Raw genomic sequence first — 24,991 nt, 5'->3', positions numbered from 1 at the left:
GATTTAAGAGGCTATACAATGACAGCAACAATGTGCAAGGATTCCTTTTCCTCTACAACTTGACCAGTACTTCATTTACCTCATCTTTTAGACAATGGCCATTCTCACTACAATGAAGTTATGCCTCACTGTGGCTCTGATTTGCATTTGCCCGATGATAAGCAATATTGTGCATTTTTCACATACTTTTTGGCAACTTGTAAATCTTCCAAGTTGTTTTTTATTCAGGTCTTTTGTTCACTCCCCCCCCCGCCCCCCGAGCAAAAGAGACCTTTATTTTAAGTTCTTCATTCCTTCAAAGCAAGGAGGCTGTTGATCGCTCTGTCCAATCTGGGAAGCTCACAGCAGCCAGAGCCAGAACAAGCTCCCAAGCCCCAGACCACGTGGGTTGTGACAACTAAAGATTCAGGATTTTATAAATTATCCTTCAATAAAGTACACAAAATATTCATTTTAAGAAAGTTTTTTTTTTCAAAAAAAATAATAGCCACTCAATTATTACTAACACCCTAGAAGACTAACATGAAAATAAAACATAAAATAGAAAAGGAAAAAATAATCAAATAAATAGGCAGAGAGGACGGCTTTTGGAATCTCTTTTACTTCTGGGCTTTCTTTCTGGTTCGTGAACCCGTGGTCTAGATGTAGCATGTCTTGCTATAATTCCAAATGCTGCTGCCTCCTGGAATGTGTCTGTGTGGCCTCCTGCACCTGTGTATCTGAGCACTCCATGTCTTCCACAGCACACTTAACACTTTCTTCTGCTTCTTTCTTCAGCTTCTTTGAGGCTGGTTTTGTCTTCACACTTCTGTTCTCCACAGCACTCAAATCCAATTCGCCATCGTCTTTACTTCCTATAGCTTTTAGTCCTTGCAAAAGGATGTCGGGTAGGTTTTGATAGAGAGGTTTTTCGGTGTAGTCCAGTAGTTTCACAGACTCCATGTACTTAGCGATCTCACCTGGCTTATTCTTCCCAGGAAAGCATTTCTCCATCAAAGCTGCGACATTGTCTCTGTATCTAATTTTGGAATCTCTAACGTAGTTAGGATCTTTTAAGTTATCCTCCCAAGGAAGACAGCTGCTGAGCCACTGGATCATGTGATAGGCAAGTATTTCCAAATTGCCACACTGTGATGGGGCCACGCCATTGTGTGCCATCGTGGCCCCTTTTGGGATCTCCCTTGTACTCTTTATGTACTCCATTTGAGCAGTATTGAAAAGCAAGTCCATAGTCTACCAAATACACCTGGTCAGGGTTCTTGTAGCTCAGAAGCAGGTTGGAGGCCTTGTTGTCCCCATGCACATACTCATGCTCACGGATGTACTCCAGGATGTCCAGCATTCTTAAGTTTAGCGGCAAAACAGTTTTCTGAGAAAACCTTTTGGCATTTGCTTCATATATTTTCTGAAGGTCACTCCCAAAGCAGTCCATTACCATAAACCTGTAACTTTTTCCATTTTTATCATGTAGACCAGATCCCCAATACTTAGGAATACCAAGGTACTTCAATTTATGTGTACGAATCCATTTCTGAATTTGCTCTAGTTTAGCAGCCCTCTGGTAGAGCTTTAATTTGGTGAGAAGAGGTCCATTGTCACTGGGTTCCACTTTCACAACATAGTGCACATCACTGCCAGCGGGTAAGGAAGAATTTGTATCCACCAGATAGATGCAGCCAGAGCCACCTTGGCTAACAGGCAATCCTAGTTTCCACTCCTTCCTAGACATGTTGTTGGTTATGACCTCTCCAGCAGCAAACTGCTCTGCAAGGCGCCTCTTTTCAGGACCCTGTCTTCCAGCCTGAGCTGCTTTTTCACACAGGGTATTTTCACGAGAGCAGCCAACTTGCAGTCCACTGTGTAGTACAAACTTCCTGTCGCTTTCCTGGACTCGCAACTTGCCCACCTTTTGTTCACTTTTAATGGATGGTTCCTTTCTATGTTACTTGGGTTCCTTCTATTCTGTGGATATCAATATTTTATAAAATGAATAATTTAAAATACTTTCTATAGTTTCACAGTGACTCTTCGCTTTGTTGATGCTTCCCTTTATGTATAGAAGATTTATTGTTTCATTTTTAAATTACATGCATATACATATGTGTACATATAGTGTATGTTTATGGGTAAATACATGTGCATGTGTATGCATCTCCAGAGGTCAAGCGTGAGCTACTTGATGTGGGCACCGGTAAACCCAGGTTCTCTGGTAGAGCAGTATGTGCTCTTAAGAACTGAGCCATATCTCTGGGTTATGCACAAACCTTTCAATTTGTTCTCAGTCTTGACTTTTACTTTCACTGTCTGTAATTTTGAGTCATAGCCAAAACCTGTTTCTACATTCCACTCCTTTTTGGTATTTCACAAGTCTCCTTTCTCTAGTTAGTGAAAAGTTATGATTTCTCAGGCTTGTTTGCTTCCTTTTTTGGTGTTCTTTGCAGCCTGCGGTTGATATTTCTGCATCTAGGAGAGAAGTCCAATTTCATGGACCCAACCCCACCACAGCATAGGTTCTTTTAATCTTTAGAAGGTGCTACGATAATTACATATTAGTTTTTATTTTGGACTCAGTAGTGTTGCCTCTGTGTAGTTTCTTCTACTATAATCTTGTCAGTATTCGTGGCTTAGGTTACAAGTGTTTATGAATTCACTGATGTGGTATGCTTTCATATAAGATAAGGTTTAGGGTTGTAACAGGTGGTATCTACAAGTATTGATGTCTATATGATAAGTTTTGATGTGAGCAGAATCACAGTCCTTCTAGATGTCAAGGCAAGGTCAGGCCTGTGGAGACATTGCAGACTCTCTGGCTGCACATGTGCTATCTAGAAGATACAGCATTTACTGATGCATTATTAGGTTAGTCTCAGCTACAGAATGCATTTGTGGCTAGCGGTGAGGTAAGGAAAAGAAATTCAAAACAACTATTAAAAAGAAATCCAGCAAGAAATGATAATACAGATGACTGATTCAATAAAATCAGAAAAAAATACAATTTGAATGAGAAAATCAGCAAAAGCTAATAATGAAAAGAGAACAAAACAGACTTTTGTCATTAAAAACTTATTATATTTATAGAGTGACTTAAAAAGGATAAATTGAGAAGGACAACCCATGGACTCAGAAGGGAGGGAAGGAACATGGGCATGTGGGCCAGCCTACAGTGCAACACTCTCCAAGGGCTAGACTAATGTCTGACTAGTTGTTAGATCAAGGTGAGTGACAGATGCATCCAGTGCCAGAGCTGTGTTAGCTTGGGCATCAAGCACAGCACAGATGTAAGCTGGTTTGCTAGGGCTTGACTCTGAGCAGCCAGCTTTCTGGCTTTGCATCCACCTACAGAAAATGGTAGAATCATAGGAGGATCACAGCAGTGCAGAACTATATCCGTACCTACTGATCCTCATGGCAGGGTTTACTCTGTCTGTACTCTTGAGTTTTAGGTGGTCTCAGATAAAACTTGTTTGGGTTCAAGTTAAGAAGATATGCAGATGTGTGAACTCTGAGAAATGTACTAAACTAAATTTGGGGCTTGACAGGTTTGGGGGAGTGTCTTAGAAGGTTCAGAATGGCAAAAATGGAAATAATGGGATGTTCCAAGTTATATTTCTTCTAACAATGCAGCTGTTCTAAGCAGAGCTGGATTGATGACACAGAGTTGGATTGATGAGAGAGATCCAATGCATCTTATGAATGTCTGTATGTTGTATGAATGTTGTATGTATGTATGTGCTTAAGTTTTCCATATAGACCTCACCATTAATCTGGCATGCTATATTGTACTTCTTCATTCACATGAATTGGAGTAAGGTTCTCTGTTGTATCTTTCATGGTAGACAATATTAATCAACAATAAAAGCAACAGTATCAGAATGTGATAGCTACTCTTAAACACTATATCTGCTGAAAGTCAAAATAAAAGACCAGGTAAATTATTTATGAAGTAAAGCAAAGTGTCAAAGGTGGAGTCTTGTTAGTTATTGTCTCATAGATCATTGCCTGAAGCTAGACAGAAAACTGAGCAAGAGAGGAGACATAGCACGTGGTTATGAAAGTGCTGTTATGTATTGTCAATGTAAGCAAGTTTCCTATGCCAATCATAGGATTGATCAGGAAGCACGAGGAATACTAAGCTGAGATACAATCAAGAGCCATAAATCCCTTGAGTCTTTGAGTGCTCCTCTGAAAGTGGATCAGTAGTGTGTTGTAAAGATGTCATTTTCTTATAAAGTGTTCAGAGTCCTCGAATGAGAACTATGACGGATAAGACACCTAGAAACATCTAGAAAGACCTCCACTCATACTCTCATGCCCAATGGAGCCATAAGTACCATTAAATCTTATAATAAACCTGACTGAGGAGGATAAGAATCAGACACCCAAAAATTGTAAATTATAGTGGAGTAGCAGGACACTCAGTACCCAGCATCTTAGGTATACAAGGTATTTTTGAAGTATATATTAAACCATTTGCCCTTACTTTAATAGAATTTTGTCTCATTATCAACTTTAAAGTGCTTTAGTTTCCACTCATGGACACGGTAAATTAAATGTACCCACTTATTTTAAGGTCTTATCAAAATAGATTTTTATGTCTATGTTTTAGAGTTACATCTTATTTCATATTTCTTAAACTTTTTGGTACCCATTAATGTAAATTGCTTTATTCAATTAAATTACAGCAGATGCTATTTTATTTCTGAATATGTTCTTTCATACTGTGATATCTCTGTAACAGTGTGAAATTATTTTAATCATATCAAATTTGAAATTTGAGTTTGTAATTGATCCAGGGTTATAAAACCATTTAAGTTGTTTTTCTTTCTCCAGTAATAGGATACCATAGGTTTTCCAGAAGAAAACTGGAGATAATGAACATTTAATGAGATATTTCAAAACCTACCCAAGAAAGAAATAATTTCATAGATTTAATTTGATTGGGGAATTATTTCTCTCAAAAGTTTAGTACTTTGTCTTGTGTGCAGTTTTACAGAGTAGCGCCAGGACACCCACTGATGCTGACAGTTGTCATTTGACAGTTCAGAGTCAAAGCCTCACTCCAAACACCACTACCTTCTGCTGCATGACGGCACTGTGCGGTGTTTGCTTGCTGCATTTGGTGGTACTCCTGGTCATTTGCTCTCCATCACCACACAGCATGTTATGTTCACACCCACATATCTAGTTTATCTACTTCCTCTTACACACGAAACTGAAAGCCTTAATTCAGGAAGAAACAGAGAACATAAAAGAAACAGAACAAAGATCAGAAATCTTGTATGTATGTATGTATGTATGTATGTATGTATGTATGTGTTCATTCTAGCTCATATAAATGTTATTTCCCCATTCTAACGTGTCTTTTGTGACCAAAGAATCACTTCACTGGATGGCCCTACATCCAGAGGTATATAGACATCACTGGAATCCAGGAGTTATTTTTTTTAAGGACAAGAAGTTGGGGAATGGGTGGTGGTGGTGGACCAGGGTGGAATCAGGAGCAGAGTAGGAGATAAATATGATGAAATATATTGTATAATATTCTCAAAGGATTAACAAAAATGTTTTAACTATTTTTTCCATTTTTGAGATTATAGTATAATTATCCCTTTTCTCCATTCCCTTTCTACCCTCTAAGCTCTCTCATATATCTCTCCTTGGTCATTTTTAAATTTTTATTATCGTGATATATATATATATATGTATACATATATATATATATATATATATTCCTCAGTGAAAAAGTGCAACATGCTTAATCTGCATCTATGTTTTCTGGGCTGACCTTTGGATATTGGATAAACAGCTGGTGTGTTTTTCTCTCAGGAAGACTATTTCTCCTACTCTCAGCAATCCTTAACTGTTTGTAGATTTTACACAGGATTCAGGCTTCTTGGGCATTTCTCCACCATTGTGCGACATCTGTTCTTGTTAAGCACTCATGTCCATGAGATTGATTAAAAACATATTTAAAAAAAAACAACAAAGAATCCCTTCCAGCTTATTTTGGAACATGGCATCTGAGGGAGCCTTTGGTTTCTCAGTGTTCAGTGTGAGTGAGCATCTCTTATGCATGTTCTTCACAGGTAGCATGTGTTTCTCAACGCTTGAAGTGATCACAAGCATATGATCTGACCTGTGAACTCGTATTTAGAAATCAAAGTCTAGAGGAGGTGACAATACACATCATGATTTGGCAGTTTTGTTTTCTCACAATTCTTTACGTTCTTCTGCAGCAATACTTTAAAAGTGAATAAAGTCATAGAACCAGAGAATATGAGTTTTAATTAACTAATTTTATTCTCATAAAAGTGACTTAACATCTCTCCTTTGGCATTTTATCTTGTTCCATTCGTTAGCACAAAGTGTTCAGTTTTAACTAGAAATTTAAGTACAGGTGTACATGTAGCACAAAAAGTCTTTTCCTGAGACAGACACTATTCGTAAGAATGCTTTTGTCACTACGCTTATTTATCACATAATTACAGTGAGAAATACCTCCATGAGACTACAGGGGACCATACTACTCATTTTAATGATGTTTAAAGAAGAATTCAGAATTCTTCTTTAAGAACATGTTCTAATCAACCCAATATTTATTTGTGTCAGCAATCACAGTCACTACTGGACAGTTTTCCATTGTGTGGCTTAATCTCTCTTTTGATAAAGCAGAATTCTAGTGAGCTAAGTTAAACAAACTGACAGCATTTAGGGAGATAATTCTCTTTAAGTAGGAACAATATGATTACTTAAATACACTTTATCATTTTAATGGAAAAAAACAAGGTTTTTTTGGTTTATTTGCTCAGAGCATAAAGAACTTTCTTACTATGGCCAAAAATAGCCTGTAATTGGCTGCACTGCAGCATGGGAAACAAAGGATAGACTCTGAGCTATGGGAAGCACATTTGGCAGCAAAAGTAGTTAAAACGGAATCTCCACAAGCAGGAATTCCATAGCAATTATTATGGGTTTTAAAAGCTGTTGCTTAGGGATTCTTTACGTCAATCATTGTGCTAGTTTATATCATATTCCATAAACAATGCTGAGCAATGGTTACCATTAACCTCAAATAACAGCAGTATTGAAGAGACATAAAGTAATTTTCTTTATCTCAAGTAACTTGCATTGAAGATTGCAAAAGCAAAGGTAAAAACTGATTCACTTTTGATAGTCTAGCTTGGCCAGGAGTTGTAAAACTTTTCATCTCACTTAAAATAGCGTTTCATTGTTTATTATATTTGCTTCTAATCTTTCACTGGTGTTAGAGGGAGTGTTTAGCATATGCATGACACTCCTTGTTAATGTTCATAATATGAAGAAGATAGACTATTACTTTTTTGTAAGCTCATAAGAACTTATTAATATTTCAACATCAGGTTACTTCCTCCAGGCAAGTGACTCTTCAGTTGCAAAGCTGTGTCTCAATCTAGTCTATACTTGAGTTATGAAACTGGCGACAGTTAAGGTCTACCAAGAACCTCAAAGGACGTTAAGGTTAACATAGGTCAGTGTCTCATGCATGCAGTGTTTGACCGATGGTTATCTGCTTGTGATTGGCCCTCTAGCTCTCAAATACACCAACACACACACACACACACACACACACACACACACACACACACACCACAACCCAGAAACATACAAAGAGATGAAATTCATGTTGCTTGCAGGAAAATATTTGTGCCTGGAGAAAAGACATAAAAGAAAATGAGTTACTACACAAAACGAAAGGACAAGCATAAAGCTAACGTGTGTGTGTGTGTGTGTGTGTTTCTGTGTGTGTAGGTAGTATACAATCAAAGTATTACTCATTTATGTGAAAATATCATTATGGTCCCATTGTTTTGTAGAACTAATATATACTAATGAAGAGATGAAATGCAAATTAAGAAATAAAGATACAGAAATGAGAAAATACAATCTCACTTAAGTGAGTCTTCTGGTTATCTGTAAAGGGGCAAAACCGCAACCAAATTCCATGGCTTAAAATAAAACATTGCTGCAATGTGTTGTGGTTCTCTGGGTTGACTAATCCCTGGTGAGTAGTTCTCTTAAGCTCTCTGTGCAGTTCTCATCAGATAGAAGCAAAAGCTGTGTCCCCCAGAGGTCTCACTACTTTGGACTTCCTAGGGTAGCTCACTCACTGAGGCTCTACTGAGGCTGACTCAGATACCAGAACATAATAGCTTTGCGATGAGATGAAGTCTCCTGAGAGACTTAGCAAACATTACAGGACACACAGACAAATGCGCTAAGACAACTTCAACTCACCCCTTAAAGTCTCTCCATATTCTGCTCAGGGAGATGCTCAGGCCAGGGAAGACTCAAGAACAAGGGGGTGAGATTCTACCTTTTATCTGTAGTGACAATAATGAAGTTGTTTCTGATTTGTAAAACTAAATATGTAAGATGCTTTCTTCTGACATTTGTTTGAAAAATCATTGTCTCAAGAAATTACTTCTCCATTAGACTTTTACACACAGATGACTTTAGTTGAAACGATATTAATAACATTGTAAATAATTATTGTATTCTTTGTACCAGAAACAATATTTGAAACATCTGTAATCCTTTTATATTATCAGAAAGTAAAATACTGAGACATACATAATAAGAGCAAATTCAAAATGATTAGAAAGAGCCCTGTGAAGTCATGGTACTGCTGCTAAAACCATGTCAAAGAGACTAGGGTGCTTGCTCCAGAGTTCCTCCCTCACTCACATGAAACTGGGTGATATATACTCCGTTATTTTGACACGGTTATGTAGCAACAATTCTATTTTTACAGTTATGAGGAAATGAAAACTTAGATTAATTACCCAACATCAAGGCAATAAGAAAAATAGGCTGGACCCAATTTATTATTCTAGAAATAAACCACAACATTAAACATGAATCTGGACACTTCTGTTTTAGACAAAGTTTGTGTCAGAGGCTGCCATGTATAGTAATAACATGACTAAGGAAGTTTATGCTTCCTGCATTTAAGATATTGGCTTTTATATGTATACACACTGAGTTCTTTCTAAATTTATTCTTTGGTAACTCATATATGTGGATATGGTATTCAACCTCCCTAGACCTACTATTACCTGCTCTTATCACACTACCACTACTGATTAGCTTCTTCCTCTTCTCAAAAAATTCCCCTTTAATGTTTACTGTGTGTGTGTGTGTGTGTGTGTGTGTGTGTGCGCGCGCGCGCGCGCACGCGTGTGTGTGTCCGTCTGCCTGTCTGATCCACTGAGCTTAGTTAGGCTGCCAAGGGAGTGTTATTTGTTGGAACATTGACAGTTAATCAGTGACAACATCACAGGGAAGAGTGGGTCCTCCTTCCCCTGTAAACATCAACTGCTCCAAGCTTTTCAGTGATCCCCCTCTCTCCAAGATGAGCGACTATTGCTCCGCACAGCCTGCAGGTGCTGTACAGGTAGGTACTTGTGGTGTCCATGACTTCATGAATCCAACACCCATGTTGTACCTACAAAGTGGAGATTCCCAGCATTCCAACTACCCTATGTGACTCTTAACTTCTCTCTACCACACTTCTGTGGTTCTTCTTAATAACTAATTGACTCAATGGGCTCATCAATTATTTGGATGTTCCTTTGTATAAATTTTTGGAACATTTAAAAATGGTTTCATATTCTGCTACCACAAAAAAGAGAAAAACATAAAGGAAATAAAATATATTTTATATACAAAAATACATAAAAACGGTTACATAGGTGCATCTTCAACCCTTGAGAGACTCAAGGCTCCAAGGGGTGGGGTGTGAGTGGTGGGTGAAGACATCCTCTTGGAGACTGAGCGGTGTTTGGGGGGAGTTGAAGGTTTGGGGAGGAGGTATGGGATGGGAAGCAATCAGGGGCAGACCAGGAAGGGGATGAAGTCTGGACTATAAAAAAGGATTAAAGAATAAAAATAAATAAATTTTAAAAAAATGATTACATAGAAGAAAACCAAGTATATCATTTTTGAGATGAAGTTATTTATAGTCTAAACTCTTTACATCTTTATTTTATATATTTTAAAATCAATTCACATTGACATGAATGGCATTTTTAGTGTATCACAAATATTTCGTCATATTATTATAGCATTTAAAAAATCTTTGCACCAAGGCATACACACACACACATATAATAGTACAATGAATTCTATGTGTCCATTAAACAAGTCTACAAGTGACAATTATCACTTCTCTTTATTTCAATTGTTTTATCACTTCATCTAAATGCTGTCAGCATTTTCCAGGTTCATGCTAGACAGATTTCACTTATGTAAAGAGTCCAGCTATATGAGAGCATTGCCAGCATGTTCTCTACTGGAACTTCCACACTGTTTTGCCATGGCATGAAGAGAGAACCCAATCAGGGCTCTCATTGGAACGTTGGTTCACTTCCTACATTTAACTCTGTCTGCTGAGTTCTCAGAAGATCCTCCAATGCAGGGGCCACAGCAGGAAGGGGAAACCCAATAGCATGCTCAGTGCAATGAAATCTGCATTTGTTACCAAACAGTCCATAACAGCTCAGCATGCTCCAACTTTGTGTCTCAGCATTTAGCGACTTTACCTTTGCCCAGGTGGGCATTTATCACGTTGATTTATGCTTTCTGTTTAACTGATGCAGCTAGTGAGAAATGACTGCCCTCCAAATACTGCCTTGGAGGCTCCCCTTCAATTCTCTTAACAATACATTGCGAAACAAAACTACTACTACTACTACTACTACTACTACTACTACTACTACTACTACTACTACTACGAGAAAGAGTCGGTGACTATTTATGAGATAAATGAATGTCTTAGAGCAACTTGTAAGCAAGGGCACCTGCTTCTGTGACAATAGGCAAACAAGTCAATAAATCCATTCAAAAATCAATTTCTTCAAGGTTTGTAGGGATGCTGATTCAGGTCTCCTGGGCCTGGATCTAACCTTAAGACTTTAGATCTTATGTGTAAATTTCCATGATCTAGGAAAACACATTTCAATCTGAACCAGCTGTGTGCTCCATCCATTAGGGTGTTTGTTTGTTTGTTTGTTTGTTTGTTTTTTTGCATAAAATACCTTTATTCAATAATTCACATTGTATTTAATTCTCATTCTCTGCTTGCTGGCTACTGAGTTTGGAAGTTTACAGACTCCCTTTCTCTTATTCACTACACTATTTGGCTTCTGTGGTTTCTACTAAAGAACAGAATTTATTTTTAATTTATGGTAGGCCTATTTTGTGGTAAGCAAGTTACACTTATTATACTGTACTGGCTAGTTTTGTGTGTCAACTTGACACAGGCTGGAGTTATCACAGAGAAAGGAGCTTTAGTTGGGGAAGTGCCTCCATGAGATCCAGCTGTGGGGCATTTTCTCAATTAGTGATCAAGTGGGGAGGGCCCCTTGTGGGTGGTACCACCTTTGGGCTGGTGCTTTTGGGTTCTATAAGAAAGCAAGCTGAGCAAGCCAGGGGAAGCAAGCCAGTAAGGAACATCCCTTCATGGCCTCTGCATCAGCTCCTGCTTCCAACCCTGCTTGAGTTCCAGTCCTGACTTCCTTTTGTGATGAACAGCAATGCAGAAGTGTAAGCTCAATAAACCCTTTCCTCCCCAACTTGCTTCTTGGTCATGATGTTTGTGCAGGAATAGAAACCCTGACTAAGACATATACCAAATTTCTTCTTACTACTGAAGGAGGTAGAGAGGAGTACTTTTTGAAACCAATGTATTAACTGAGAATAGATGCTCAAAAGAATACCTTCATGGCCACCCAGGTAGGAGCCCAGTTATGAGAGAGCACAGTGATTCTTGAATATTTTCAGAATAGATGACATAAATATTTTCCTCTAATAACACTCCAGTCCTTAGGCCATTGTTTTAGTTATCTAATTGACCTGAAGGAGAACTCTGTCGTTCAACTAAAGCACACAAAACTGATTTTACTTTCAGGCACACAAAATTGAATATATGAGAACCTCTAATTGGCTGTGTAGCACAATATGAAAAGAATGTTTTCTGATCTCCAATATACTTCAATGATGTGGTATCACCACTGGCTCAGGGGAGCTCTTTCCTGTAAATTCTGTTGGTTAATCGCTGATATTATTGTAAATTACTTGAAACTGAAGCAGCTTCACAGCATTTTATGAGACAGACACGATTTCAGAGATTAGCATTCTTGGAAAACATATTGTCACGTAGTAAGGCAGTATGAACAAAAGGGGTGTGGCTCCTACTCCTTTATACGGTTCTTATAAAATATGCTTTAAGCTGCTTATCAGAGTGGCTGTGCAAGGATGGTAATTGCCATCAAGCTGAATGAACTGAGTTTATTCCCTGGAGCCTGCTCAATGGAAGGAGGGAACCAACTGTGGCAGGCTGTCCTCTGACCTGCGTATGTGTGCCATGGGGCACACACACACATGCACATACACACACATGCACACACACACACATGCACACAAGCAAACACACACAATAAATTAATAGCCCTGAACACATCTACATGCCAATAACATTATACAGACTAATCAAGTAGGTCACATTTATATATTATAATAAATGCTATATATTATAGCGCACGCACACACACACACACATATATGTATATATATATATATATATATATAATATATATATATATGTAAAACAATTAATAAAAAAGAGGCCATGAATTTGAAAGAGCCATTTGCCAAATAGTTTGAAGAGAGGGAAGGTAAGATAGAAATTATGTAATATTATATTCTCAATGAAATAAAAGGAAAAGTCACCCTTTAATTCCACTTGTCTCTTGAATTTCTGTGTTGGATTCACACTCTTGCTGAAATTCCATTTGTCTGCTGATTCTTCTTGTGATTCTTTGTAAATCAAAGACCTTCCATCTCTGTGTGTCAGAAACTTCTGCCTTTTTTTGTTGTTGTTGTTATTGTTGTCATAGTTTGACTTTTAATCCACTCAGCCTTCATAGTCATTATTGAGAAGTCTCCTGTCAGCTGAAATTTTTTTTCTAAAGATAGAATTATTCAAGACTGGGAGGTCTACCTCAGGGATCCATCACTTACTTAGATTGTGAGAGGCTCTCACTTGCATCCTCTCTCTCTCTCTCTCTCTCTCTCTCTCTAACACCCACTCACACACACACACACATACACACACACACACACACACACACACACATGGAGGGGATGAGGGTAAACAAAATACATTATAGACACATGAATTTCCCAGAGGACAAATTTAATTAATAAAATAATTGATGACATTTTTACTATTTTTTCTTATTTAAAATGGTTTCATTTCTTTATTTAGCATGAGTGAATTGTGCAGGCATTTGTGTGCTGGTGTGTGCACGTGGAGCTTAGAGGACCACCCTTCAGAGTGGGCTCTCTGCTTCCCTTTCAGGATCTGGATGAACAGGGTATGACCTGAAGCTGCTCCACCCATTGTGTCACCCCATGGACCCTTCTACTCCTTCTTTGTTGTTGTTGGTGGTGGTGGTGGGTTTTTGGTTTGTTTTACTCTATTACAATAAAATTTTATTACAAAGTGTCATTACAATGTGTGAAGACTTAATTATGTTTTCGTATTCAGCATTCACTTTTGTTTTCTAAAGAAACATCTTTTTAATCCTGAAGCTGTTTAAATAATTTCTTTTAAAATACTGCCTTCCAGTTTTCCTTTCCTTTCCTCAAAATGTAGAGCTTCTGTGAAATGTATGAGGACTCTTCTTCCACATTTCTTATTTGTAAATTGAAAGCAACTTCATCTATTTGTATTCCCCTCAGAGATGTCATCCATTTAGGATCTCCCTTCATTGCTATAGCCTAGATTTCATTACTATTTACTTAGCATGGAAATGCATGTGCACATAGGCATGCATGTGTGTGAATGCTGGAGAACAGACAAGCATCTGTCACTGGTCTGGAGTTCACGGAGTAGGAAGGATGCCATCATTCAGAGCAAATGTGTTTAGGAATAACAAGAAGGACTTGGCCAGGCAAGGAGCTAGGGCTAACGGAGTTTCAAAGGCAGACAAAGGGAGAGTAGATGGAGATGCTGGTTCCTTTACACCTCTCTGTGCAATGGGTCCAGCAAGCACACAGATTTATGGAATTTCTAGAGCTTGCCTGAGTCTCTCTAAAGTTAAGTTTGCAGACGAACAAAAACTGTCTTTGAACATGAGGGACTTCATTTCCCTTTATAGATTTATTCCATTCTGTCAGTGAGGGAAAAATGGCAGCCATTACAATGCCACTTAGGCAGTGACCAAAATGTATCCTTCTTTTATTCTTTGTCTTTAAAAATATTATTATTATTTCAATATGTCCTGGCCTCAGTTTCTCATCCTCTTCTTTTCTCCTTTTCCCCAGATTCACTGCAATTCCATGTCCTTTCAGAAAAGAACAGGCCTCTCAACATTATCAATAGAACAAGCGTGAACAAGTTACAGTAAGACAAGGCACAAAGCCTCACATCAAGGCTGGGCAAGGTAACCAGTAGGAGGAAACACATCCAGAGAGCACGCAAAAGAGCCAGAGACACCCGTACTTCCAGTTAGGAGTCCCACAAAAGCACCAAGGTACACAACCATAACATATGTGGACCTAACACAGAGCTATGCAGGCTCCATGATTGCAGCTTCAGCCCTATGAACCCAGATTAGTTATTTCTGGGGCCCATTTTCTTGTGGTGTCCTTAACCCCTCTGGCTCCTTCAATCTTCCCTCCCCTCTTCCATTGGATTCCAAGAAAGCTCTGCCTAAAGTTTGGCTGTGGCTCTCTATAACTGCTCCCATGGGATCCCATGCCTGCACTGCTGGGATGACTAGGAGCTAGACGCTGGATAGCTCAGAGACCTAAGCTAGAGCCAAGCATGACTACCTAGAAATGAAAAAAAAAGTCAAGGAAATAATTCCCAATGATATTCTACTATACCCATAGATCAGGATTGAGCCCAATTGTCATCAGAGAAGCCCCATCCAGCAAAATAAATCTTTCTAATGAAAGCCATTTAAAGGAAAGTCTTGTGTATACAGAGCTAATCAACAAAAAGAATTCAGAATTATTCTTCTGCCTTTTAGTTTGTCTCGGTTTGCAAAGGATGCTGCATTGCCATGCCAGAGTACGTCGAGAACAGAATGAATTTGCTGAGGATGCAGGGGTGGACGACAGAGCTCCGTGTGGCCTGGCCTGGCTCCTGCTGAGGCCTGGCTCCTGTGCATGGCAAGAACTCCCAGCATCCCCACATCCGTCTTTTCTCATTGCTCTCACACAGCCGTCTCTCTGCATACCCAAGTTTCTTCTTCTCGGATGGATCTGACAAGAGATCTTAGAGCCAACACCAATGACCTAAGTCACCTTTAAAAGGCCATGTCTTTAAATATAGTCTCAGTCTAAGATCTTGAGTGTTAGCACTTCCATGACTGAATTTTTGAGGAGGCATAATTCCACCCATAATAACCAACCTTGCCTAAATTTCTCCTAATCTGCCCTCCACTAACAGTTTAACTGTCTGGAGATAGGAATTATGCCACATTTATAATTATGTTTCATATGTCTAGCACTTTTAACTCAGATGTGTACATAATTCCCTTAAAAGCAACAGTCCAACTGTATTGTGTGGCCTTTAACAGAATTTTAGCTGCGTATGACACAGTCACTGGGAAGGATAGATGCACAACATAGCACGTACCTTCAACTAAATTACTCCTCTATGAGAATTCCAGCTCCAGCCAATGTGTTCAAGGACAGCTGAGAAAGTACCTTTCTATTTAAATGATACAAAGAAGTAGAATTACAGACCTCATAAGAATGCATGTATTTTGTGAAGGGTAATCATTTAGTATACATTAGTGTCTCTATCAGATGAAACAATTAGCCATACCTTCACAGAACTTATGGTCAATTTCACGGAGTCAACAAAAACATTAGAAACTTTAGGAGCAAAATATGGACAAAATATGTAAAAGTAGAAAGGCATTAGCAAACACCATCAGTATTCACACACATGAAATCCTCGAGTAGTTTAACAAAAACAGAGAGAGAGAGAGAGAGAGAGAGAGAGAGAGAGAGAGAGAGAGAGAGAGAGAGAGAGAGAGAGAGAAATATCAGTGGTGACTTTGAAATAAAAAGTCGATACGAGGTTAACAGTAGGTTTGAGAGTAAAAGTGAATGGAGTGGCACTGATTAACTAATAGGGACTGGACCAGGGAAATCAGTGCTGTTGCAATTATTCAAGAGACAGTTGGAAAATACAAATATCATCACTGGACATAGCTTCTATCTTATTGACTCACTGGTCACCTTTAAAAAAGTTCTGTCACATCTACAAAACTGCTGCAAACACTTCAAAGGTATGTTGTCTATCCACCATTAATGCACTGTTTTCAGAAAATAAACAGTTACAACAAAATAGCTTATCCTTCTGTGTATCTGGAAGAGTAGTTAAAATTTAAAACAGCTCTTGAACTACCAGGCAATGACATGCTTTTCTGCTAGATGTTGAGAGAGGAAAGGGAGAGAGAAAATGAAGGAGAGGGTTTCATATAATTTATTGCAAGAAACCTATTGCTCTAAGTTTATAGGAAAAATTCCATTAACTTAAGACTTAACCATTGCCAAATACTCTGTGCCATGTTATCCTACACACACTCCAGGGTGTTGCCTAATTTTTTCTTATCGTTTTACCTCTAGGTGTTGTTTCCAATTCTTCATACTCTAGATGACAGTCTGTATTGTCTTCACCAGAAAAATAATCAACTCACACTTTGGGTAAATCTCCTGGAAAATCCGTATCAACCAGTTGATGTTGGCTACCTTTCTTTTTGCTTTGTCTTGGCATGGCTTATATTTCTTGTATGTTTATCTTAGAAGATATATGTACTAGTACAGGAGCAAACTACAAGAACAGAGTGTTCTGCACTTCCACTTGACATTGTTTAATAAGAGATTATTTTGATGACTGGATATTTGAGGAGGTGAGCCTTGGCACTCTGCTCTCAGTTTTGTATTCATTTATTATAGGGTTTCTGCTTCAAATGTTGTCGTTTGTGATAGTAATTTAAAATAAACATTTTCCTAAAGGTGAGTTGGGGACTAATTCAGAGGTAATTAGATTCTATGTGAATTTTGTGTACTTCCATACGAGATGTTGGAATCCCTTCCCTTTGTGCACCATTACTTGGAATGCTTGAATCCACATACAATCTTTATGCTATGTGCTTTCAAGCCCTGCACTCTTTACTTCAATTTAAGGACATCATAGAATGGCCATGCAGAATGATCTGTAAGTGTCTGGATGGATTTAGCCTATGGGAAATATTAGCTGAATTCTGCAGCATGAGGAAAGGAAAAACTATGGAATTTTTTTGCCACAAGCAACATCTATTGTATCTATGCCTTTTCTCAAATCCAGACCTCACCAGCTAGGCAAGCCTGGATTTATCCTGATAATCCAAGTATCTGGATTTCAGTCACTCCATTTATTTTCCTTTATCTAGTCTAAAAGTCAAAAGAGTTTCAGTTGCTTTTTAAACTCATGGTTACCTTTCTCTTATTCGAAACCAGTGCCATTTATATTTCAAATATCTGTTGTGCCTTATTTTTTATAGCTGTAGTCAGATTATGACAAATGTGTTCCATTTACTCTTTAAAATATATGATCATTGATAAAAACCTTGTGCTCTTCTAACTATAGCATGATCTCTGTTACTCTCACCCTCAAAGGTAGTTAAATACACAGATCACTGTCTAGCAGGCTCAGGGTGATGGCTGCAAACACAAAGAAGGATGAGATTAGGTACAAATAATACAAACCAGAAGATGGCATAAATAGAATGGCCTGTTATAGCTGCAAGAGGACAATGAAAGAAATGGTTGACTGAAGTGTAAACTGAAGGCAGAATAAGTGGCTTTGAAATCTTCAAGTGTCATCTGGAAGTCCAGCAGTGACTCCTACACACTTAAAAAAAGAACAAAAACAAAAAACAAAAACAGAAAAGCAAAGCAACTGTGACATATGCATGAGATTTCTGTGGGAGAGGACATTACTCCTCATTAACCATAACATAGCCTAGGGTTTCTGATTGGAGATTTGAGGCATCAAAATTAAATCTATAAGAGAAAGAACATGAGGAGAGAATGCTTTTAAAGTGATGTTTTTAATTGTAACATGGAATGAAAACAGTGTATGAGAATGCCAACCACAGATTGATCTCCTTCCAATCAGATTTGTTGACGCACAGTCAGTCTTAGATCTCATGAGTGCTTATATCCTGAAAAGAAAAAGCATTTCTTTATACACAGAAATTACTCTTCTAGCTTAAAAACGCTCTGCCTTCTTACCTCTCTTATGAAAATTATTTAAAATCTAGATTCAATCCTACTATTGCCCATAAATCTCCATCTGTCACCCTCATTTAAAGTGAGAGTATAGGAAGGGCTCCAAATCTCTGAATCTTAGAAGCTTGACTGAAATCTGCTATCTGAAAGTGTGGCCCCCAGGGTGCTGGCCAAGTAGTTCTAGTCTTTAATAGCAGGAACACAGTGCCTGGTTTCCAGGGTCCTGGAGTGGACCTGCAATTATAATAGTGTCAGAATGAGTTATTTCACAAGGAGTTTAAACATTTCACATCCAGATCCCAATTCTAAATTTATGTATGCTGGGGGCAGAGTTCATTCTTTTCAAGCCATAGAACACATAGCCAATAAAGAACAGTTTATCACTTTTTAAAGTGTGGCAGGAATTATGGTAGACTATAAATTATATCTTTCCCTAGCAGTTTAATTCACAGAGCTTAGCTGATTTTTAAACATGCACACACACACACACACACACACACACACACACACACACAAGGCTTGTTCAATCTCTCTCTAAACATTTTTACATTGAGATTTAGAATCTTAGGCCAGGGACAGCTATCACAGGAGAAGCACAATCATCAATGTGTAGAGGAGAAATAAAACAACTAAGTTGTGAACATCAGAGTTGTTATCTTTGTATTTTTGCACACCATAAACTTGATTTTATGTGAAAACTCGTATTTTTCATGTTCCTTTTCAAATCTGTTCTTTCTCAGCTGAAATCAGTTTCTACTCAGAATTTTTCAGCACTGTGCTTGAAAAAAAAATACTCTTCAATAGTTAGCTCCCATTTATCTATCACATGGCATTCATTTTGTTTGAGCTATGGCTGAGTTATTGTTAATTCTCCCAAGAACATAACTAGATAGTGGATAGTATCACCATTTCATTATAAGAAGATGAAGGATCAGGGCACATTTCCAGGAAACAATTGAGCTAGAATTTCAACCAAGTGAATGTAATTGTCTGTCCTCTGTCTATGATTTAGTGCCTCTTTCAAAGGATCGTCCTGAAAATATTCCCCAACTCTGAGAGAATCAGACAGTAAATTATCCAGAGACCAGCGCTGGGTTCTGCATTCACTGCTCTGTGTTTGTTTCTTCTCTTTGCTTTGCTTCATCTCCCTGTTCCATTCCTCTCTCCCTTCTTACAGCATCTTTATTTTTTGAGTAATTTTCAAATCCTATGAATTTAAGTACTTTTTCATGTATATGTATATATACATATATATATATGTGTATATATATATGTATGCATATATGTGTATGTACGTATTCCTCATTCTCTAAGTCATTTTCTGATCGGTAATAGAATTGATGATGATGATGATGATCTCATGTTATCAGATAGATGCTCTTAAACATGAGATGTTTCTTTATGTTTCTGTTTAAAATGCTAAAGAGGCAGGACAAATTTATTTCATTTCAGTGTTGTTTCTCAGGGACAGAACTAAATGTGGGATCTTAGTAGATTAACATCATGAATGAAATCTTACTACTATCGTATTAGTCCAGGAGGAAACACAAGCACAAGAACTTTGCACAGTGTGACATTGGCCATGCAAAGGTAGGAAACTCAAACAGCCTCTATGCTGCAAACGCAGTCACAGGGATTACAGTGTGTGCATATATTCTACTGATGTACTTGAAAACATTAGTCATTACTGATAAAGGTATCACCTTAAGGAGCTGAATAAATACACCACAGTACCCTGGAAAGAAAACCACAACTAAAGATTAAAAAGGTTTAAGTGCACAAATGTTTGAACTGTTTCTTCTTTAAAAATATCTAACACTCCAAAATTCCTTCCCAGTGCTTCTGACAGTGTTTCCTTGAGCTCTGATGAACTCTTTCTGTATATTGTCTGTCAGGACAAAATAATTATAGCTGCTAAGAATGTAAAACAATATCATTAGCTCCTCTTCCATGCCAGCAAATTAAAACTAAACAACGCAAGTTATAATTCTGCAGGAACCTTAACAGGATGACTTTAAGTAGAATTGTGTGGGATGTGAATTGTTATTACTGTACAGCTAACCAACCGAGTTGCAAGCATTGGAATAGTACAACTCTTGCTGAAATCTTAGAGTGATTGTGTGTGCCCTGAGCCTTGCAGTAGCCCATATACATCATGTGCTTCAGAAGAAAGGGGAGCTTTACAGATTTTCTATGTGGATTTTCCTTTCCATTGTACTGTAGCACAATTTGAGCAGCAACAAAAGTCCCTGTCAAACATAAATACAGAAGTCAGGCATGATGGCACATACTTGTAATCCTAGCCCTTGAGATACAAAGGCAAGATCAGATGTATGTCTGTTAGGTAGAAGTTCAAAGCCAAAAGGGAATATATGAGACACACTATCTCAAGAACAAAACAACACAAATAAATGTTGGAAGCTTGTCATCTTTATAAAGACTCAAAAAGAATAGTCTTTTGACCTGATCTAATAGCATATCAAATGTGCACTAGAACTTTTGGAAGTACCAAGTAAGCCCCCCAAGTCTTATTATTCCTTCTGAGAGTTGCCAATAAAAATAATACAAGGGGATGTTTAAATGTGCAATATTCTAATATATTATATTTTAATTAAGACTTCCTTTTTATATGCCCATATTTGAATGATGTTAATAGCCTTATCCTGGAAATCCAGGGTCACATCCTATGCACAGGCAAAGAAATTCATATATTGCATATTAAATAAACTACAAGATACATGGAATGGTAAGACTTCACTAATTTTATTGTTTTTATTTTCTGCAAACTGTTTTTCTGTTTGACCTTCTAAGAACTTCTGAGGTACTGCTATCTTGAAGTTGACTATTGCTGATTTTTTAAATAGTCCTTTATTTTTATACCCACTACTTGGAATAGTATTTTTTCTCAAATAAGTTACCACTCACCATACTGATATGTCCATACAATTCTCTTCTTTTGCATCAGTGTGTCTATTCTTCCAAGTCTGAATCTACTTTTTTTTTAAATGCTGAATTCTGAAGGTTTCTATGATTGCATCTTTTTTTTTAACTAGCTAGTAAGATATAAAGATGAAATATGAATTCTAGAATTCTGAGTTTCAGCCCCTGGTAATTCCATACTAGGCTTCCATTTTTAATCACTGAATCTTGATCTCACCTGGCCAAGGGCAGCCAAGTTAGTATGAAGAAGCTTCATATGGGAGATGTGTGAAGAGAACAAACAGAGAAGAGGAGATTAAAAAAAGAATGTAAAAATTTTGCAAATGTGTGAACTTATAAATATAAGGACTGGCTACTCTTCAGAAAACAGAGGCTGTGGTGGGTCAGGTGCCTGGATGGCATTCCCTAAATGTCAGAGTAAAAATCCAACTATGATGGATGATGGATGCCAACGTCTCTACTGTCCTGTAGATGTTAGATATGGAGCTTATATCTGATTTTATTTCAAGATATATTTTATTTATATCTGATTTTATTTATTGTTAAGATAATGATGTTTCTCTGGGCATTAGTCATTATTCTGTTCCTTCAAATAAAAACTCTGGAAGAAAGCATTATCTTGGCTCATAATTTCAAAGGGATAGAGTTCATCTTGAGAGCAGGTAGGGAAGCATGGCTGTAGATACAGGCATCTGGCTGATCAGGTTTCATTCATGCCAAGAAAACAGGAAACGGAGTCAGGCTATAAAACTTCAAATGTGTTCTTAGCCATAGTTCTTAGCCATACACACTACCACTCTGTATATTAAGGGTTATTGGATAGCAATGCTATAGGGGACTGAAATGGAGGCGAACACAGTATTGTATTCATCTGACAGCAGTAGTAAATCACTTCTCATATTTTCTCTATCAAGGCTCCATCTCCTGCAGGCTCCAAACAGCATCACCAACAGGACAAAAAGGTTCAGATATGTAAGCCTGTGGGGGACATTTCATATTCAAGCCACCACAATGACCCTTTGTAGATTTAGATTTTGAAACTCTAATTATGAGGGCCCCTTATCAATTATTTAGTGGTCAGCTTAATTCTGTCTTCAAATACACAGCTTTAAATAGAAAGGCTTCCTGTGGGTGCAAAGGAATGTGCCTCCGATTTCAGCAGAACAGCATCTTGGATGGAGCTGGAGACAGTGACAGAGGAGCTGTGTTTGAATTCCAGTTCTTCAGCCCTCAGGCTGGAAAAAATAACTTGTTGTGTAAGCTTTGGCTTTCTTGTCTGCACAGGGAACCAAAAAGTAAGCCAGAGCGCCCAGGGAATTCTTAAGAAGACAGTGCATGTAAACTTATCAGTGCAACTCTTTGTGCCTCAGAACACTTGGGTGACTTGTTGAAATGTATTATGTGATGTACAAATTATGGCTTTAGAAAGATGAACTTGGATTACCTAATCTTACTTGGGTCTATTGCTTTTCATGTGTTAAAGATTATAGAGAAACAAAGAAGATAGAACGAAGAACATTTGCCCCACCTTAGGACAATAAGAGAGGAAAATGTATGAATAGTGTCTGGCAAAAGCTCCAGCTATGTATGTGTATTTCTGCTTCACCTAGAAGCATAACTCTTCATTAAGTTAAGAAAATACTTGTAACTGTATATTTTTATTATCAAAGATAAGAAGAAAAAGAAAACATTCTGGCTAATTACAGCAATGCAGAATTGAGACATTCATTTGGCATTGTGAGAGCATAAAATAGTTCACTTTCTAGACTTGAAATGTGTAAGGTTTTGCTCTCACATATTTAATGAACTTACAGAGCCAATTAGGAAATAAACTATCAGAACATAAGCTATCAAGGACTCAAGGAAAATTTCCATCTCAGTAGAACTGAAACATAGTTGGTAGATTAGAAAAATATACATGAAACGTCAACTGGAAAATGAATAACCCATTCAGTGACACTTCACAGTTCCTGGAACTTTTCTTATGTGGTTAGATAAAAGTTGTTCATTTACAAAACACAAACCATTAAAAAAGTAATCAATTTAGATGCCATAGATTAAGTACTTAAACATAAATATTTTGTTGCTTGGATACATCCTCAGATTTTTCACGCAGAATTTATCTATTCCTAGTTACCAATCTTTAATGTATTTGTTTTTCTCTCATATATGTATATGTTTGCATGCATGTGTATGTGAGCTGATACACATATGTGCATGTATATGTACATACATAAGTGGTAGTGAGAGCACAACTTTTGGAACCACTTCTATCATGTAAGTTAATGGAGATCAAACTTAGGTGAACAGGATCCTTCCTTACCCACTTGGCCACTGGTTCATTGAAACCATCTTAATCAATTTAAATTATGTAAAAACTGAGTAAATAAAAAAAACTGATTTTTAGAAAACAAATGGTCATATGCACAGAAGAAATTTCAAGAGTCAAGGAGGAAGAGTGGACCCCTTACCTGATTACATGCTGAGGAGAATGAGTGACAGTCAATCGTTAACAACAGCCACTCGTGCTTTCGGACTTCTACAGAAAATGTGTAATCAATATACTTGTAACTAAAAATGCTGCATTCTAGAAAATGGATTCTTCATCAAGTCCTGTTAGAATTTGGCATAAGGATATTCACAACTGCCACAGGTACTATCGCTAAAGCCAGAACCTTTTGTAGTACAACCTATTACGGATATAATTTAAAACCAAGAAAGTGTTTGTCAAGTTCTTCAGTAACAGCTACATTTCTCCCCAAAAAAGCAGTCATTAAACTGCACAAATTGAAGATCCTCCTACTAGTTGAGTGATACTAGACCAGACATCTTCATACGTTGCAGTACCCCCACCCTGGTTGGGATGGAGACAACATCCACTAGGACTGGGGTTAAGAAGCATGACTAATCTTTCAAAATCAGTTATGTCTGTGGAAAACAGTTGCACAGAGTAACAATTCACAGCAATGGTATGAATATGATAATTCTCAGTCCTCGGGGCTCTAGAGCCAGAGAGAATACCTGCTGTTCCCAAAAGAGTGTAGCGTCCACTTGTTAGATTTTCAGTATGGGTCTCTCCAAAATTCATTTTTGGCATTGAGGGCTGGATAACCATGTTGGTTAACAGCTTTGTCAGGAGATGGGCTCAGTGTCACAAGGCAGGGTTGAATGCACATCATTTACTGTAAGACACATTTCTAGAAGTGGCTTCTTTGAGTGACATGAGTAGCAGGATGAGGTAGTGTGTCTGTCATTCCACTCAAACTAACTACTGACTGTTTATTACTTAAAGCAATGTTCATTAGCGGAGGAGTGAATCACTCAATGCATTTGGTAGCTATTAGCACATATTATCCTTTAACTTGCCCATTATTTACTAAATTGGGGTAATTTGCTTCCATTTGTAACAAATTAGTAGTCTCAATAAAGTGCTCTATTAAGTACTCAGGAACTTATTAACATTTAAGAAGAAAAATCAAAAGGACCCATGAAAAACAAAACCCAAGAAAATATAATTAGGTTTTATACTGGTGATGAAAAACTGCATTAGCCCTCCTCACAGCTTTCCAGTTCAGCTTCATATAAACCCCGGGGAAGATTATGAGACTTCTTTATATTTTCCACTTAATCATAGATATGAAATTTCTTTTACATAAGCAACTACCTCTTCAAATACTTGTTTTCAAGTTATTGTTATGTCATAACTATCTACATG

General features: G+C 37.7%; 1 protein-coding gene across 1 annotated transcript; it reads right to left on the bottom strand.

Annotated features, from left to right (window-relative positions):
• Positions 1–599: 599 nt before the first annotated feature.
• LOC127666644 (serine/threonine-protein kinase VRK1-like) lies at positions 600–24,391 on the bottom strand. Its single transcript, XM_052159627.1, is given in 5 exon segments — positions 600–631; positions 690–1,153; positions 1,155–1,906; positions 23,748–23,815; positions 24,298–24,391. Coding segments are annotated over 5 exon segments (1,410 nt in total).
• Positions 24,392–24,991: the final 600 nt, after the last annotated feature.

The sequence above is a fragment of the Apodemus sylvaticus genome, chromosome 16, assembly GCF_947179515.1.
Source record: "Apodemus sylvaticus chromosome 16, mApoSyl1.1, whole genome shotgun sequence".
NCBI lineage: Eukaryota > Metazoa > Chordata > Mammalia > Rodentia > Muridae > Apodemus > Apodemus sylvaticus.
Note: the sequence above shows the minus strand (reverse complement) of the source record. Positions and strands in the feature narration are given on the sequence as shown.